Consider the following 19,231-nt stretch of genomic DNA (forward strand, 5'->3'; position numbering starts at 1 on the left):
AAACAGATGCTTTAAACAGGTTTTGTGTGAACAAGAAAGGAAAAAAAGCAGAATGAAAAAACAGGAACCCATGATGTTGTCCAGTAGATGAGTTTTGAGTTTACAAATGAAACTGCAAACTCTTGTGGCTTGTTCATAATAAGTGAAGTTCATAGTTTGAGATGAGCTGCTTCTTGAAATTTGTCATTGTTGGCCTTAGTAATACAAATTGGAATAGGTTTCTTTTCTCAGAACTGGAAATTATCATAGAATAAACAGGAAAACAGCAGTTTTCCTGCTGTCCATCTTTCTTTCCTTTCAGGATCAGCTTTTTTTTTTTTTTTATTTTTTTTCTATTATTGTTTGCTTAAAAAAAGTGGTGTTTTTGAAACTTCAGGTTGTGTCTCCCAGCTGTAATGATGACGTCACAGTGAAAAAGGACCAGTGTTTAATTAGATCCTTCGCAGATTCCAAATTGTAAGTAATAGCTTACTTTCATTGAATGTATATGGGATGAAAATGCGAAACTAATTACACATTGCTTCTGAAGGCATTATTTCTTCCATAAGGACAGGGTACAATTTTGTGTTAAGTTGGTTGTACACATTTGTCATTCATAATCCATTTCAAGTTAACTGCTGCCGTGCTTACTTGCCCACTTTTACATTGTGAGGTCTGGTAAGAGTTCATTGGATTACTTAAGTTTCTGATGTTTCTTTATGGAAAAAAAACCCCCAAAATCAACAACTTCAAAAAACCCCAAGTGTTAACACTTTGGATGACTCCTGTTCTTTGAAGTGTGAGTTTTGGTTCTAATTAGTTCCCTTAATGTCTTAATTATTATGCCTTTATGTCTGTTGTTGTAGTTTGGATGTCTGACTCATTGCCTTCAGTGCCCTATGTCCGTGACTGTTTAAATAGCAGTGTCTAAAAGTGTTTAATTTACTTTTTTAATAAAAAAGTGAATGTAAAGTAACCTTAATTAAAATTTTTACAGAATCTGAACCCAGATTCTCTCAAAAAGAAAGATTGGTCCTATTAGTACACACACACACACATACACCACCACCACCCCCAACATGGGGAGGGAGGGGGGAGAGTGAGAGAGATGTCTGTCCTGCTTAAGGATTAATATATTCAAGTGTATAAAGCCTGCTTTTTTAAAGCTGGTTCCCTTTATTTCTCTTCATCCTTACTTCTAATGCATCTGTCTCAATGTATTGTAACTAAAAACTTCCTTGCCAAAGGCCAGCTATCACACCTCTTTCCCTCTTTCTTTCAAAGTGAACAATTTGTGATTTTTAATAACTCTGATTTTAAGTAGGGTGTGAGTACTTGATTACTGAAACATATTTCAAATAACTCAAGGCTTCATTTAGTTTGGCCTGTTAATGTAGATATGTATCATCAGCCTTCTAGAGAAGTGGTTCTTTATATACTGAAGGTAGGATGTTACTGGAAAAGCATGCAGACTTGCTGTTTCACTTTTTTTCCCCCATAGTATTATGGCTTTAACTTCAGAAAGTAACGGCCTCCAGTTCCTGAGGTTTTACTCCAGTTTTTTCTGAAATAATGAAAGAAGAAAAAAAATCTTTCATAGTAGCTCACTTGTAAGGCTTTCCGTACAGGTTGGTTAGCATTTCTGTTGTAGTAATTCAGTAACTGAATATTGACTGTAAGTAGAACATAGCAACTGCCATATATTTTGCTATGAGAATAGTTTTGTAATTTAAAAATAAAAACTGTCACTGCAGTTGTTCGAATTTGGCTTTATTGTTGTTCTGTGCTAGTAGAAATGAATAAATATTTCTTTCATCTTAGCTAGAATGCTATTTGGGTAGCAGCTGTTGATTGATGTGAATGTTTTCACATCAGTATTTTATTTATTTAGATTTTTTTCTTCCCTGTCTGGAGTATTTTGCATTTGCAAATTCATGCAGGTTAAACTTTTAAAAGACAAAAGCTTTACAAACTTCTTGTAATTATTTAATTACAAGGGCTCTTTTAGTGTCTGAGTTTCATAGAAAGACTGGAAACTTACTCTGCGTTTGAATTTTGCATTAGGACCTACGGTAATTAAATGTGTTACGCATTCATTTTTTTCAAAAGATCTTGAAAGTGAATGATAAATCTTGCCGATTTTAGACATAACTGTTCTTCTAAGGCAAATGCTTACTTTACTGTGATTTACAAATCATAACAGAACCTTGTTCTTTTTCAGTTACTCGGTAGCAAGAAAAGACATTAAAGAACTGGATGTTCAGAATTTACCAGAATCTGAGTCCTCTCCTAAAAATGGTAAATTAGAATAAATTCTAAGTGTTCAGAAAAGGAAATCTCATGAAGTAGTACTTTTAACTTTTGCAGATAAACGATATGTTTATTTCTGAAAATTGCTCTTGGATATTTTGCAAACAATTTTAAATGTGATAAATTAGAGAAACTTTGGATGCAGCTGCCTTATTAAAATATCACCTAGAAGTCTTGTTTATTTGGTTTTTATTTCCTTATTCTAATCCTCTTCAAATTTATGGAAAGGATATAGAATATTTTCAAGATAGTGTATTTGAAATGTCATTGAACAATGAAATATGCAGTTACGTCTTCTAACACCAGTTTTGTACTATTGCTCAAAACACTTAGACTTCACATTAAAAATACCCAGACAGCAAGGTGTAAACGTTATTAGAACAGCCTGCCTGTGATTAATATTTGATAGAAAGGTCTAATTACAGAATTTGATTTATGGATGGACGAATGATGTGACTACAATAATCTTTATTTTTAGTGAGCTTTAACGTAAATAATTCTTAGACTTTTAGTGTTGTTTTTAGACTCCAGAACGTGAAATTTGTTAAGAAGAAATAATTAAAACATATTTATTAACAACTAAGAAAAAACCCACCTAGCAACAAAAATTCCCGCTCAATAATAGTTCTTTTGGTTTGAGTAAAGTTCCAGAACAGCTTCTTGATAAGTAAAGATTTAACATGGTACTTACAAATGAGAGCTAGAGGTGGTTTTAATGATTTCTACTTTGTTTTTCATAAGAGTTTTGCGGTACAAGAACTTTAAACCAAAAAGAGATCAGATGCCAGTTTTAAGATAAACAGAAGAAAGGGATTTTTTACAGTGCTGATCGTAATTATAATTGGGCTGTGACATTTGTTGCTATGAGGGAATATTGTAGAACCAAAGGTATTCATGGTTTTACAAAATGAGTTTAGACAGATTTCTGGAGGTTAATCAGCAGCTATTAAAACCTGTTGCCTTGTCTTTTTTTTATATTTTGAAAAGAACAAAGTAAGTTATAGTAGTTGATCTGTGAGTTGGACATTGTTGTATGTCCCTATTTTGGGTATTCTTCTGATTCATCTTTATTTAAGTGTTCTATTATGACTGTCAGGCTTATGACTGGCAGGCGTATTTTGAAGTTATGTGGGTCTGTTTTGCTTTGTTGTTTTCTCCCATTGGAGCACGTCCTCAAGGAAAAGAATTTGAGGTATTCCCATTATAGAAGTGTCACTTCTCTGTGTCCCATCACTCCCTCATTCACTACTGTATTTTTCCTCTGTTCCAAACAAAGATGTAGCATTTCTTTAGGCAGTGCTCTTTGAGAAAATATTTGCTTTTTTTTGTTTGCAATCTCAGCTTCAAGACATGAAGGTATTTTGTAAAGAACCAAGTAAGTCATAGTAGTTGATATAACTGTGATGGGTTTATGTTTTTTAAATATCTTTATTACAGTATTTATCCTTTAGGAAACAGAATGGTTTACAGTTGAATGGAATATATGTGAAAGAGTATAGGATGCCTATCTTTGTACCATTCATATAATTAGGTGTAAATCATAGTAGTGATCGTGAGGATCTATGCCTAGAAAACATCTGGATGTGGATACATCCCACAGATGTATGTTCTCAATATGTATGTTCAACTCTAAACTCCTTGAGTTGCTGACACTTGATTTTTAAAATTTGACAGTCTCAAAATGTAAAGTTTGTAAACGTCAGTGTTTAAAGCTGAATTTTGTATTTTATTATTTAATTCCAATTTTGGGTTAAGTCATAATTGTGATTTACAAGAACGTGGAAAGGAAATTAAAAATACTTTGTGACTGTGAATACTGTGGATGAGGTAAAACCAGGGCCCCTTCTTCTGTAGGGCTACAGGAGGCAAGCACGTTTCTCAGCACTAAGGTTGTTCCTCGGAACTGGAAAATGGATATAAGTGAAATCCTAGAGTCCTCGAGCAGTGATGAGGAAGATGGAGCTGCTGCAGGAACTGATGAAGAGGAATTAAAAAGGGAAGAGAAAACTGAAGAAGTAGTGGTAAGTCTGGGCTATTTTAGTAATTCTTCAAAGATAATTTAATAACTTGCCTTCCTGAAGATCCTGCACTTTTCAGTACTGTCAGATGTAGCATAATGGCATCATCATCTTTCCAGACCCTTTCATCTTTCCTTTGCTATAGTTGTTTTTATTGGGGTTTGTGAGTGGCAATTGCCTCCTGTTATCCAGTGCAGAAATTAGTCAGAATTTAAGAATGCAAGGCAGAGAAGAGTGATGGAAAGAATCTGGGTCACAAGAGAGACATAAGCAAAAACTTGGTGCTGAGCCTGGTAGTAGTAATCTAACCCTAAATAAAAGTAACTTTGTATTTTCTTTTGTACTTCCTGTATAGGTTGTATAAAATGTACCTTGTTTCTGAAAACAGTTTGATTAAAAGAAAAAAGGCAAACTTTGGGGCTGTTCAGCCTGGAGAAGAGAAGGCTGCGTGGAGACCTCATAGCAGCCTTCCAGTATCTGAAGGAGGCCTAGAAGGATGCTGGAGAGGAACTCTTCATTAGGGACTGTAGTGATAGGACAAGGGGCAATGGGTTAAAACTTAAATGGAAGTTTAGATTGAATATAAGGAAGAAGTTCTTTACTGTAAGGGTGGTGAGACACTGGAATGGGTTGCCCAGGGAAGTTGTGAATGCTCCATCCCTGGCAGTGTTCCAGGCCAGGTTGGACAGAGTCTTAGGTGAGATGGTTTAGTGTGACGTGTTCCTGCCCATGGCCGGAGGTTGTAACTAGATGATTTTGGGGTCCTTTCCAACCGTAACTATTCTATCATTCTATGATTCTGTGTTGAAGGAAAAGCAGTAGGCTGAAAGTATAAGCTAAGGCACAGTGCCCGTTAAAAGCTCTTGTGGTGCCTAAGATGCTGTTTAGGAATGGTACGTTGGAGTTTTTAACACCAGTATCACCGGTCGTGAATCAGCCACAATGGGGGTGAACTTGCTGTCTAATAGTTACAGTATAATGTTATCTGCATTGGACTCGTTTGAGTGGTTCCTTTTCCACAAAGCCAGTTTCTTCATGTCATCAAAGCTGTGTACAGAATTTCCGTTTATTTCTGTGGCCAGGTTTTAGAAGTAGGGGGTGTGCTTGGCTGTTAGATTTGTTTCTTTCCCCTCGCAGTGCGATTTTCACAGGACGCTCTGAAACATGCGTTTCGATAGAAAAATGCGGTGAATTCTGCCTCCTGAGGGAGGTCCCGCCCCGTTTCCCTTTCGCTCGCCCTGCAGCGTGCGGCCTTGTCAGCCCCAGCACGGAATGGCCGTTCATACTTGGAGGCGGCCTACAGCGTTGCCACGGCAACCGAGTGTTGGCTGGCAGCGCGCATGCGTGGAGAGCGGGAAGCTGGGGGGAGAGGCCTCTGGAGCGGAGGCTTGGCCGGCGGCCAGGGGGAGGTTTGCCAGATGCTCTGAAATGGGCTGTCTCTTTGCTTTGCCTTCCATGTAATGTCTGGGGTTTTATTATTATTTATTTTATTTTTTAGTTTTTTTTATATGGAAGAGAATGTAAGTAATGCCGTATAACTGCGGGTGCTGTGCAGGGAGAGAGAAAGCGAGCAAATATATGGAAGTCAGGCTGAAATATGTCCAGGCAGTAGGCAGATTAGATAGAGAGGAAGTAAAACCATTTTACATTTGAAAGAATGCAGCTCCTAGGTAAGGATTCTGTGTTTTAATCTGTAATGTTAACATGGTTGTTAAGAATGCGGCTTTGACTTAGAATTGTGATCTGGGAACTGTCTGGTGGGGCATGCAACCATGGTAGAGCTTTCCAGGTAAAAAAGACAATAAGAATCTATTTTTAGGTGTTAATTGTATGCCTTGATAACAGTGTTCTGGAAAATGGGGTAGATGTCTGTATGAGAATAATGCTGTGATTAGATAAATATAAGGATAAATGTCTGCAGAATATAAAATCCTCTGGGTTTTTTCCTGTTTGCAGTGAAAAGGACTGAATAGGCCACATTTTGCAGGGTGTGAACTGTTGCAGTCTGTGTTGGTCTGTTAGTATTAATGCTGGTTCAAATTGCAGAGTATCGGTCCCTGAAAATCAAGGATTGCTATAGTAGTTTTCTAGTATCCATTTTTAATATTTTTCATGGCTATTGCAAAAAGTGCTGTGTGTTTCAAACAAAGAAGGGGGAGGGGGGAGCTTGGTGGTTGGGTTTTTTTTGTTGTTTTTTTTTTTTTGTTTGTTTGTTTTGTTTTTTAAGAAAAAAAAAAGGCATTCTTGTCAAAGAAATAGAGGTTATTTTAGAAGAATAATCTAAATACAGAGTAGTAAAGCAAAGGATTCCAGACAGGTAGATATGCTAGTAGGAGAAGGTGTAGAATCCATTATTTCCAGGTGACAAGTAGGCATGTAAAAATAAGGTGAGCATCTTCATGCTGAAGTGGAGGAGAGATGTTAATCTTTGTAGATTATTTCAGAGCAGAACTGTCATGCTGGTCCATTTAATCAAATTTCTGATTCAGCTGTTACAATACTTCATCTTATTTTAATTGTGGGCTATGCTAGATACTGCGTTGCAATTAGCATTTAGGGAATTTTTAAATTTCTTTTTTCTTTTCCCTTATAAAGACAGTAACACCAGTTGCAGAGAGAATCGACAAGTGGATATTTTTTGCCTTTATTTGACTACAGATGTTGAATTACTCAAATTTTGCATTTACAGTTTGTAGCGTTTCTCCTTTTATTTATCAAGGTCAAAAATAGCTTCTGTCCATCCTCTCCCAGAATACTCTCAGTGGGCCTTTTGTTTTAGAACTGCAAATCGTTCTATTACTAGAGGTGGGAGAGAGATTTTAAACATTGTCTTTCCCCCCCATCTTCTGAAATGCACAGCAGCTTTGCTGTCAAGACCTGCCCAGCTGCTGACCAGCCATGATAGGCCTTCATTAAATCAATCAAATGGACACAGACCTGCTTAATATATAATTAGAAGATAAAGTTAGTCAGAAAAGTTTAATTCTGGGAGTGGAAAGGATCCTATTTTTCTGAAGTAGGATCTTTAATAATGATTATGAAGCAAAGAGATCTACTTAGATCCTGCCATTTTTCCAGTATCTGGGTTAAAATCTGTAACTTGATTCTAACACAGATTTTCTAATTGTGCTGCCTTTTGTGACATCTTAAAAGAGTACAGTAGAATGGGTACAACAGGGTTTCCAGGTTTTATGTAGTTGTTCTTGTATGGCTTTTATAAGCTAAGGAGTGGAACCAGTATGGTGGTGGTGAGATGCTAATCCTCTTCATTGGTGGTAATGGACTCATGTGGTCCAAAGTTGACTACAGAGGAGGACGCCTTAGAAATTGCTTATCATTTACGTTAACAGAAATTGTATTACACCAAGTTGCTCAGCATGGTCAAACTGTTGAATTTTTGACAGTAATTGCAGTACATGGGGCAACTCAGGATTACTTTTCATTCACAGTGTGAGGTTTGAGTAACAGAATAGATACTGCTTGCGTCATGAAAAGTGAAAAAAATCCAGAGGTACTATAGAAAAAAAATCTTTATCAAATGAAAATTTAAAGAATCACACAATGGGTTTGAATCCAGGTAAAAATTTGGATATTGCTTTTGGTTCTTAGCCAGTTTTCAGCGTGTCAGAACAAGAGAATTAACTCTGTTTTGAGGGCACATTTGGCAGTCAAAGAATGCACTGCAGCTAAAAGGAAAGAGAAAATCTCATCTGCAGTATCTCCACATAAAAATAGAAGCTTTCAGAACGTTACCTGTTTTTTATTAAAAATCAGATTATATATACTACTGTATTTGCTTGTTTGTAAGTTGTTCTGTTAGGGAAGAAATCATACTTACTTGTTTCTCGTGATTACATACTTGAATACTCCCAGTTTTACCATGGAACATGGAGGCAATATTTGGTTTTGCCTCTCAGTCTCCCTGTAGGCTGTTCCGATTCTGAAAGAATCAAGATCTAACATGCAGTTATTTGAGATACATCTTCAGTATGTGTTCTTAATAGATACATTCACGTAAGATAAAAGTAAGGCATTTGTTCTTTAGAGTTTGAATTTTGCAAGTTTCAAAATTGTATCATTTTATAATATCAAAAAGGGATTTCTGTCTTACCTATAGAATTAGTTATAACACTGTCTTTGAGAGACTCTTCCAGTTTATCTGTGTCACTTTAATTACAGTTCCTTATTCTTTCACTTTTCGCTCCCTTAATCAAACATGCAAAAAACGTTCATGGAAAATATCCAGCTAGCTGGGGGTACCTCTCATTGTAAAAGGAGCTGTAGGACCTCAAGGTGTACGCTTAGAGGAATTTTCTTAGTCTTCATTTTGGCAGTCACCTAAAGGATGTATGTGTAGTATGTTTAATAGTGTGCATTCATTTAAAGTTTTTAGGGTTCTTGCACCACAGCATCAAGAAACATTGGTCACAGTTGCTTTACGTTGTTGAGCAGGGAAAGTGACAGAAGCATTTTCCAGTGTACCTGTTCTGCAGATAAGCATGGATTTTGATTCTCATAATAAGTCATTACTGTATATTTTATTTGCACTAAGTTCATAAAGGAGGGATGAGTCCATGTGGATGAAATCCATAATATGGTTTAGGAGCTTGAGATTCCTCCAAATGGTCAGTAGTCATCTATTCAAATACTTACATTTTGTTTCAAAGTAGTTCTTGTTTCCCGTGTAGTCTTTTCTCGAAGTGACTGTGGGAGGCCACATAAAATGATACCCAAATTGTCCATTTCTCTTGTAACCTCTTTGTATTTTAAGATAACATTGAAAAAGTTGACTGTAAAAGTTAAATGCAGGAATACAGTAATTTCAAAGTTAATGAAGCATGGTATGCAGAAGCAAGTGGGTTGTTTATGTATATTAAAAAAACCAAACCAACAAACCCCAAGCAGCTGTGATGTGTAATATGCAGAATAACTTTAAAAATACCCTAGCTAAATATTGATTAGCTAATCATCCTTCTCATGCATACATGCATTTGGAGTGATTTTGGCTACTGTGAACTATGACCTGCATCATACCATGCACAGATGGTCTTCACGCAGACTTTCTTGCTCACAATTTTATGCTACCTGGTCATTCTCAGAATATTCCTTCACAAACGAGTGAAGAACTTGCAAACTGAGGCACAGCTCTAGAGTGAGTCATTGTTGAAGATGGTTGAATTCTTGGTTGGTAGAAACTAACATTTTTAAGATCACTCTAAATCTCTACATGGTGTAAAGCTGTTAACTTGTTGCATTTGGTTTAATTCTTTTCATTTCCTTAGTGTTCAAACTTGGCATCAGAAAGCAAATGTGCAAGTGGTGAAAACACATTTAAGTACTCTGAAGCAGCAAAATTACATCAGCTCTAATTGTGGCAGCTTGTCTTGATCGTATACTCTTCTGAGCTCCAAATCCTGTACACATTGTTCTTCCTCCTAGCTTGTATTTATTTCACAGAAGAGTTTATGGTATTAGCGGTCTATTAATAATATAAAAGAAAGATCCCTGGTACTTTCGCCCCATATTGATTTTGAGTATATGGTGTACATGCTTCTAAGTAGAGATTAATTTGTTTTGTAGAAGAAATTGTTTCATCCTTTGTGCTCCCTCTCAGCTCTACGGGTGAGCATCCACAGAAGCTTTAACATCTTTCTGTAAATGATGAGTCAGGATAACAGAGCTATACTCTTTGAAATAATGCTGAAGACAGAAGGTAAACTCATGGTGAATGAAGTGGCTTGAAACAAAATGAAGCAAAACCAGTGACAAGTTTTCTGCAAGTTTCTCTGTGTTTCATGTTGTGCTTATTTGCTGGTTCTTATTCTTAAAATAATTTTATGAATTGAACACAGTATTACTTGGAAAGCAGTAAGAAATAGCGTTGGGAAAGAAGTATTTCCCTTATACAGAGATCCTGTGTAGCTGTTGATTTCACTGGTTTACTCCTTACAGTATTCTCTAATTGATGTGACCTGCTACTCAGGAGCAAAAAATCTCAAACCCATAATGTTTCAACTTTTTATTTACTGGCAAAAAAAGGCATCCTGGAGATTCTTGTTCAGCCTCTCACCCTGAGACAAAAAAGATTTTCTCATCTTGCATTACTTACGGGTATTGGATGAAGAACAGGAATGTCTCCATTTTGAACTCCTTCCGCTTAAAAACTGCATATTGTTTTGCCTTGCAGTCGGACTTACCTTTGACTACAGTTTCCCTTTTTTGCATCTTTTATATAAGAATAAAATGAAACGGAGAGACAGAACTCTTAAGAAACTGATTCTGCACAGTTGTCACTGTGAACTTAACTTACGCCCAGCCTAAAACGGACGTAAGTGTCTGGCTAAAAGTGAGTTCTGGCAGCTAGCAGTGTTGACCCAGTGCCTGCTGGAAACAGATACTGGGAATTTTAGCTCTCCAGTCACCCACTGCTGGTGATCACAGGTTGTGGTGTCAAGTTTTCTTGATTTCAGGTGCAGATTTAAGGTTGCTGATACAGCATCTTAGGTGATGTTTGATGTATTTAAAATAAAACTCTTAACTCGGAGCAGTAGACATTCCTAGGAATTCATTATGTTCAGTCATGAATAGATAACCTGGATTAAAAAATGACCACTTATAAAAGTCCATGTATCTTAATGTTGTAGTAAGCATATCAAAGAAGGGCTGGACTTTCTCATTTTGGCCAGTAGCAAAAAAAAGACTTTGAAATAGCTGAATTGTGATTTATTCCTTGGTCAGACTTTCAGGTCTTACTCAAATCACCTCTCTGAATGGTTTGGTATCTACTCTGGTATTGGTGCCAGGCACCATTCATGCTCTGTCTGTCAAGGGGTGGCAACCTAACTCATACACCATCAACAGAGAAGCAGGTGCAGGACTCAGGATGTCTCACATAGTGGATGAATATTGCAGTTGGGCTTTATACCCCTGGCCTATAAGTATATAAAAAAGCTTTTCATCTTTCCTTTTTGCTTTTATTCAGCTGAAAATACTTATCAGTGAAACAGTTAACATTCTGTCTGCAAGAGTGCTATTTCTAACCTACGTTTCTGCAGTTCTGACCTACAGTTCTGGTTTGGCATTATGCCTATATGAAAGAAATGGTTTAAATTCAACTATTCAGAAGTATTTCAGGATGATTATTGTTATTTAGGTATATTTAGTTTGCGTAGTTCGAATTGTATTGACTTTAACTGGTAAACATTAGAGTAGATGGTAGAAACTTCTCTATCCTGAAGCTGGTTCACAGTCTAGTTAGAAGAAAGAAGTGGTTTATATAGCAATAATTAATTTGTTAACCTGGGAGATTATACTAATTTTATAGATAACTGTTTCTCTTTATATAATCCCTATAATGCAGTATGAGCAAATGGTTACTGATGATGTACGATGTTGTGATGATTCATTTGATTTTCTCCAATTATTTCCCAAGGAAAATAGGAAACAGGTATTGTCTCTACCTGATTGCAGGTGAGCCCTGCTGGGCTTTGAAGCTCAGCATTCACTGAAGCAGGCAGGGCTGAAATTCATTCTGATGCTGGGCAGATTGCTTTCTGGTTAACACAGCAGTATCATATACATTTACATTTCACTGCCTGTCTTCCTGCCTTGAAGCTTAAAGTTTACAGAATGCAGAGACAACTGAAATTGAAATTGCTATTCTGGTTTCCTTCTGGAACTGCTTGTGACTTTTCTGTTATTTTTAATAATGGAATGATAAGATTTTTTTGACACATACTGTTACGTCTTTCCTTCAAGACAGCTGCAGTCTTTCTTGCGCAAACTGCCTTACCAGCAATCCCTATGATTGCCAGGCTGGCAGGAAGAAAGTGGCATGTGTAAAGTGTTGCAGGGATTTTTTTTTCTCTCTCTCTCTGCTAGAATCTTAAAAATCCATGGAGTATATGTAGACATTACATCTCTCTTTCTCCATCCCCACCCCCCAGTAAATGTACGGTGTTTTCATGGTTTCAACCTGAATAGAAAAAATATTTCACATTGTGGACTGCTTCCCATAAAGTTCATAAGTGCTCATCTCTTTAAGACTTTTAGGTTGGAAAGGTAAAACTAAGGAATTTATAATAATAAATTACAGAAGCAGCACTAAAAGTGTTTCCAAATACGAGCTGAAATCAAGCAGTGGAATTTAAATCACAAAAAGTAAAAGTACTGTGTGGAGCATCAGAACCAGGAATGGCTGGAGAAAGAAGTGTTCTGCAACCTTCGCTAGAGCTGGGGTAAAGAGAATGAGTTAAACAAGAAAACCCCAAACAAACAAAACCCAAACCAAAACCCCTAGAGCTCCTGTGAACTGCTTCAGTCTTATAAATATGCATAAAAGTTCTGCTTAGATCTGTATGGGAAGTGTATTAGTGTTTTCATTTTGAGGATCATACTTATATTCTTTATGTCATGGATTGAGGCTTTCCCTGACGTGCATTTTTTTTTTTCTCTTCATGAGGTACACACTTCAGTCTCTGGAGTAAATTTTGTTTTCTGCATATTTCACCATTATATGGGTGCAGGGCCAAATGGGAAGTGGTTTGGGTTTAGCTCGCGCTCTTAAGCTTTTGTACAAATAAATTGTTACTTCATATATTTTATGTTTTGATTATGACTGCATTTGTTTTCACAGCCTGAGGAAGAGCTTGATCCTGAAGAGAGGGACAATTTCCTCCAACAGCTTTACAAGTTTATGGAAGACAGAGGTAACAATTACTGTGTTTATTTATAATTTAATCTGTAGCCTACTTTAATGGCTTTTAAAAATAGCTTTTAAATGTAATGGGTATTATTATGAGCATATTTGTCATGTCAGTGAAAAAGATAACAGCTAGTCTGGTGCAAGAAGAAACACTTTGATCTGTTTTCACATGTGGCTGGTCTACTTCTGGTACTTTGGAGGGATTTGTGTTTCCTCTGTGTGCTGTGCTTCAGAGGTGTTTTGTTTTTGGTTTGCTTTCACAAAACCTTTTTTTTATGCTAACAATCCCTGTTAAATAAGCTCTTGGTTGATTGCTTGTTGTGACAGCCATGGCTGGGAACTTTGCTGCTGTTAATCTGAGGCTGGAACCTGAGGAGGCTGTTCATGGATGGTAGAATTCAGCCAGCAGGGAATGGGAGATATGTCATCTTAGTCTCCTTGCAGAACTGTCTCAATCATATGCAGGTGTAGCAATGATATTTGCCTGAAGAGAGAACTTAAGAGATTGTTACTTTGTCCTGTAGCTAGAACAAGAAAATGGCATATTTTAAATATCTGTCTTTACAGAATTAGGTGAGATTGTACTGGAATAGTCGTGGTCTAAGGTATACACGGGAAGTGCATGTTATGTGTATAGAGAGCAGGATATACCTGCTGACTGGGGAGAACTGTTGTTGCATAAACCATTCACATCTGAAGTTCTGATGAGGCTGACACTAAAATGGAAGGTTAGAATCATAGAATCATAGAATAGTTAGGGTTGGAAAGGACCTCAAGATCATCTAGTTCCAACCCCCCTGCCATGGACAGGGACACCTCTCACTAAACCATCCAACACAAGGCTTCATCCAACCTAGCCTTGAACACCGCTAGTGATGGAGCACTCACAACCTCCCTGGGCAACCGATTCCAGTGTCTCACCACCCTAACAGGAAAGAATTTCCTCCTTATATCCAATCTAAACTTCCCCTGTTTAAGTTTTAACCCATTACCCCTTGTCCTGTCACTACAGTCCCTGACAAAGAGTCCCTCCCCAGCATCCCTATAGGCCCCCTTCAGGTACTGGAAGGCTGCTATTAGGTCTCCACGCAGCCTTCTCTTCTCCAGGCTGAAAAGCCCCAACTTCCTCAGCCTGTCTTCATACAGGAGGTGCTCCAGTCCCCTGATCATCCTCGTGGCCCTCCTCTGGACTTGTTCCAACAGTTCCATGTCCTTTTTATGTTGAGGACACCAGAACTGCACACAATACTCCAGGTGAGGTCTCACAAGAGCAGAGTAGAGGGGTGGGATCACCTCCTTCGACCTGTTGGTCACGCTCCTTTTGATGCAGCCCAGGATATGGTTGGCTTTCTGGGCTGCGAGCGCACACTGCCGGCTCATGTTCATTTTCTCATCGACCAGCACCCCGAAGTCCTTCTCTGCAGGGCCGCTCTGAATCTCTTCTTTGCCGAGTCTGTAGCTATGCCTGGGATTTTTCCGACCCAGGTGTAGGACCTTGCACTTGTCATGGTTAAAATTCATGAAGTTGGCATCAGCCCACCTCACAAGCGTGTCAAGGTCCCTCTGGATGGCATCCCTTCCCTCCAGCATATCAACCGGACCACACAGCTTGGTGTCATCGGCAAACTTGCTGAGGGCGCACTCAATCCCACTGTCCATGTCAGTGACGAAGATGTTAAACAAGACCGGTCCCAACACCGATCCCTGAGGGACACCACTCGTTACCGGTCTCCAGCCGGACATCGAGCCATTGACCACAACTCTTTGTGTGCGGCCATCCAGCCAGTTCTTTATCCACCGAGTGGTCCATCCATCAAATTGATATCTCTCCAATTTAGAGAGAAGGATGTCGTGTGGGACAGTGTCAAACGCTTTGCACAAGTCCAGGTAGATGACGTCAACTGCTTTACACTTATCCGTCAATTCTGTAGCCCCATCATAGAAGGCCACCAAATTGGTCAGGCAGGATTTCCCCCAGTGAAGCCATGCTGGCTGCCACCAAGCACCTTGCTGTTTTTCATGTGCCTTAGCATGCTGCCCAGGAGAATGTGCTCCAAGATTTTACCAGGCACAGAGGTGAGACTGACTGGTCTGTAATTCCCCGGGTCTTCCATTTTCCCCTTCTTGAAAATGGGGGTTATATTTCCCTTTTTCCAGTCGTCGGGAACTTTACCTGCCTGCCATGATTTTTCAAATACGATGGCCAGTGGCTTAGCAACTTCATTTGCCAGCTCCTTCAGGACCCGCAGATGGATTCCATCAGGTCCCATGGACTTGTGCGCGTTCAGATTTTGAAGATGGTCTTGAACCAGATCCTCTCCTGCAGTGGGCCCAAGGTCTTCATTCTCACAGCCCCTGCGTCTACTTTCTAAGAACTGTGTGGTGCAGTCAGAGGCTTTGCCAGTGAAGACCGAGGCGAAGAAGTCATTCAGAACCTCAGCCTTCTCCAAATCCTGTGTAGCCAGTTCTCCCTAGAGCTTCCTTAGGGGGCCTATTTTGTCCCTAGTCTGTTTTTTGTTTGCTACGTACCTGTAGAATCCCTTCCTGTTATCCTTAACATTCCTGGCTAGGTTTAATTCTAACTGGGCCTTAGCCTTCCTAACCTGGTCCATAGCTTCCCGGACCACATCCCTGTACTCTACCCAGGCCGCCTGTCCTTGCTTCCATTTTTTTATAAGCCTCTTTTTTCCTTTGGTTTTTCCTCAGCAGCTCCTTATCCATCCAAGGAGGTCTCCTGGCCCTCCTGCTGCACTTCCTTCTAGTTGGGATGCAGCACTCCTGAGCTTGTAGCAGGTGATCCTTGAATATCAACCAACAGTCTTGGGCCCCCCTGCCCTCCAGGGCTATATCCCATGGAACCTTACTAAGCAGGCTCCTGAAGAGGCCAAAGTCTGCTCTTTTGAAGTCCAGGGCAGTGAGCTTGCTACACGCTCTTCTCACTGTCCTGGGGATCTTAAACTCAACCATCTCGTGATCGCTGCATCCAACGCTCCCCTGGAGTACCACATTCTCAACAAGCCCTTCCCTGTTGGTGAGCACCAGGTCAAGCATGGCACCTCTCCTTGTTGGCTCCTCTATTACTTGCAGAAGGAAGTTGTCTTCCACACAATCGAGGAACCTCCTGGATTGCTTGTGCCGTGCGGTGCCATCGTTCCAACAGATGTCAGGGTGGTTGAAATCCCCCATGAGAACAAGGGCCTGCGAGCGTGAGGCGGTTTTCTGTTCCTTGCCTGCACACCCCTGTGCTTTAAAAAAAAACAACAAAACAACAAACCTGGAGTTTTATCTTTTACAGTGTATTTGTTCATTTCACTCATGAACTTGCTATTACAATTTGAACACTGTGTTAATCCAGCAATAACACTGGGGGAGGTTGATTACAAGTGCAACTATTGCCTTTTTACTCTATTTTTCTTTTTCCTTGACAAAAGTTACCTTAATTATATTTTTGTAGCAGCATATAATACAGCAAATGTTGATGTATTTGAATTTTAACTAACCGAAGCTAAGAGGAAAATGTAAAGTGCATGTAGTGCGTAAATATTTTCCCCCACTCCTCCCCCAGTTTTCCTCTTGCATTTTAAAATCTGGGGGAGAAATCAAGTTATCTCTGTAAAGGACGCTCTGCATCCTTATGAGCGAGGTGTGTTCTAGCCCACAGAATTGTAAAAGAACAGTTCCAAGTTATTCACTATTGCCAGTTCTTATCACAGGTTTAGAAACTGATCTTGAAATATATATGAAAATATACTGGAGTTCATCCAATATAATTTTGAGGCCTCCTGTGTATAACCAGTGTTTCTTGGAGAATAACCTGCCTTGGGGGAGTAATAGTCTATGTCAGGTTGGAAAAAAAATACTCCTATGCTGCTGGACTAACCCACTGTTTTCTTTCTTGTACCATGATTCTTCCCTCTTTCCTGTTTTCCTCCTTCTTCACTCCCTTTCTTAAGCAGTCTCAGACTATAAACCACATAGGGATCATGTGGCACATACAGGGAGTTATAGAGACAGAAGAAAAAAGCATTTGTACACAAATTTGAAGGCTCAGCCCAGACACTATCATTTAAGCTAGTATGTTGATAGAGCAACGTACAGGACTTTTTCAGGACTGGGTCTTTCCCCCTGCCTGTGTACATTAATTTCTCACCCCCCTCCCCCCGCCCCCTGGAAGATTTCTTTTGCCAGGATTTGTTCTACATTTTGTTCTCTCAGTATGTATGTTTTGATTTTTGTGATCGGTGATCGTGACAGTGTTCTCAAAGTCCTATAACATTATTTTAATGATTCCAAATATAATTGCGTGAAGATGAGAAGCAGCAGGGTGTGAAGTTTGATGTTCTTCCTTGCTGTGAGGAATACCGTCTATGTACACAGCCACTTGCCCCACGTCACTTTTGTTTTCTCCTTTTGCAGTTAATCATTGTTCTTTACATCATTGCTACTCATCTGATTTGAGTTCTTTCTTTTTTTGCCAGAGCTGTCCCAAATAGTCACATCCTGTTAGGGCTTTGTGCTTTTTCACAGTCTGACAATTTGCCTGTGTGTATCTTTTCCTAATCCGGCATTGCTGCTGCTTCCTCATTCCTTTCAGACCACAGTGTTTTGAGTTAATCTCTTCACATTGCTCTGTAACAGTGTTCATCAGGTGTTCTGCGTAGCTTGCTGCAATTCTGGCTGTTTTCCCCATTCAGGAGAGAGACAGTGGTATGCAGCCAGTTTGGCACAAATCTGACAGGAGGTCCAGAAATCAGAGTTAGCAGGCAGCTGGTACTAGTGTGCTAATCAACCACCCAGAAATAAATGATGCATTCAAAAGAAGGTGAAGCCTTAATTCCTGACTGGAAACTACTAACTTCTTGTGACTTTTATCTTGGAATTATTAAATACAGATTTTAAAATGTAGAAAGATACTAGTAATCAAATGTGTTCTAAAGGAATGGAAGAAGTGGTTTGTTGTTCTTTGTGGTAAATTCTTATTTCTGGTTTTGTTTTACTTAGGTACTCCTATCAATAAACCACCTGTTCTGGGCTACAAGGACCTTAATCTCTTCCATCTTTTTAGACTGGTATATCAGCAGGGTGGGTGTGACAATGTAAGTGTTGAACTTCTCCTGAACTATGTGTCTCTGTTCATTCTTAAGGGCTGTGGCTTGTGGCTGTGTTACATATCATTCCTTACTGTTCTTGGTTAAGAAAACCTGAAAACTTCATTTTTTTTTTTTTTTTTCCCCCCTTCCCAAGATTGAGAGTGGTGCTGTATGGAAGCAAATTTATATGGACCTTGGCATTCCTATTTTGAACTCGGCTGCTTCCTACAATGTAAAAACTGCTTATAGAAAGTAAGTTCTCATATTGTATGACGGTGAAAACAATTTTCCTGGGTGGTTTTTTTTTTAGTAGAATGTAATTCTACAGTAGAATGTAATTTGTGATAGGTTAGTGGAACAGTAGTTGTCATTCCTCAGTTAACAGTTCTGAGCATTTTCCAGTATTAAAATGGTGGAGGACAGGAGCATGTGCTCAGGGCTGCATAAGATCCTGTTGCTCTAATACAGTAGAATTATGCTAATTTCCTCATCAAGAAGCATTCACTTTCAGCGTGTGATGATGTTATTTCAGAGTACAACAATGAAATTATAAAAAAAAAAAAGAAAAAGCTTTGGCAAATTCAAATTTTGTAGATGCTGCATGCAATGAGAATTTTATGCCAGTTTCTTTAGCTTCCTGAAAAACATTGATAGAGATAGATGTGTTTCAGACTGCATATTTAAATACCATCTTTGTGGAATCTGTAGAACAATGGCTTTAGGGCAATTGTTTACGTTGCTGTGGTGGATGTGACAGGATGAAGTAGTAAAATCACTGATTGTAATGAGTAAATGCATAAATTCTTTTATTCTGACCCCTGGTTTTCAGTTGTGTTTTAACTTTTGAAATGGAAACCTTTTCTAAATAGAAGTTATTTTTATTACTTATCCTCCTGGAAATTGACAAGAAACAGTTGGGCTTTTTGAGTAAAAGCGAAGAATGAGGTTCTCTTGAGTCGAACCTAAGGAAATTTGGCTGATTGAATAGGGATGACTAATGACTTCAACTCATGTTAAAGTTGATGAAGATAAAAATATTCAGACTGTCTGCAGTGTGATTTGAACTGGGCACATATTTAAGGTCTGTATTTTAGAGAGAATATCATAAAAAGAGTAATTGGCAAATATGT

At 38.8% G+C, this 19,231-nt stretch overlaps 1 protein-coding gene across 4 annotated transcripts in view; it reads left to right on the plus strand.

Annotated features, from left to right (window-relative positions):
• Positions 1-19,231, plus strand: part of ARID4A (AT-rich interaction domain 4A) — a 64,690-nt gene that overhangs the window by 18,823 nt on the left and 26,636 nt on the right. For all 4 annotated transcript variants that reach the window (XR_010613491.1, XM_065682751.1, XM_065682753.1 and 1 more), the window contains exons 9-14: positions 377-456; positions 2,201-2,277; positions 4,144-4,310; positions 12,943-13,015; positions 18,013-18,107; positions 18,256-18,353. Coding sequence is in view for 3 of the 4 variants with exons in the window: in XM_065682751.1 (XP_065538823.1) it covers positions 377-456; positions 2,201-2,277; positions 4,144-4,310; positions 12,943-13,015; positions 18,013-18,107; positions 18,256-18,353 (590 nt within the window). In the remaining variant the exon portion in view is untranslated. The remainder of the gene's footprint in view (positions 1-376; positions 457-2,200; positions 2,278-4,143; positions 4,311-12,942; positions 13,016-18,012; positions 18,108-18,255; positions 18,354-19,231) is intronic.

The sequence above is a fragment of the Lathamus discolor genome, chromosome 6 (genome assembly GCF_037157495.1).
Source record: "Lathamus discolor isolate bLatDis1 chromosome 6, bLatDis1.hap1, whole genome shotgun sequence".
In the NCBI taxonomy this organism is placed as follows: Eukaryota; Metazoa; Chordata; class Aves; order Psittaciformes; family Psittacidae; genus Lathamus; species Lathamus discolor.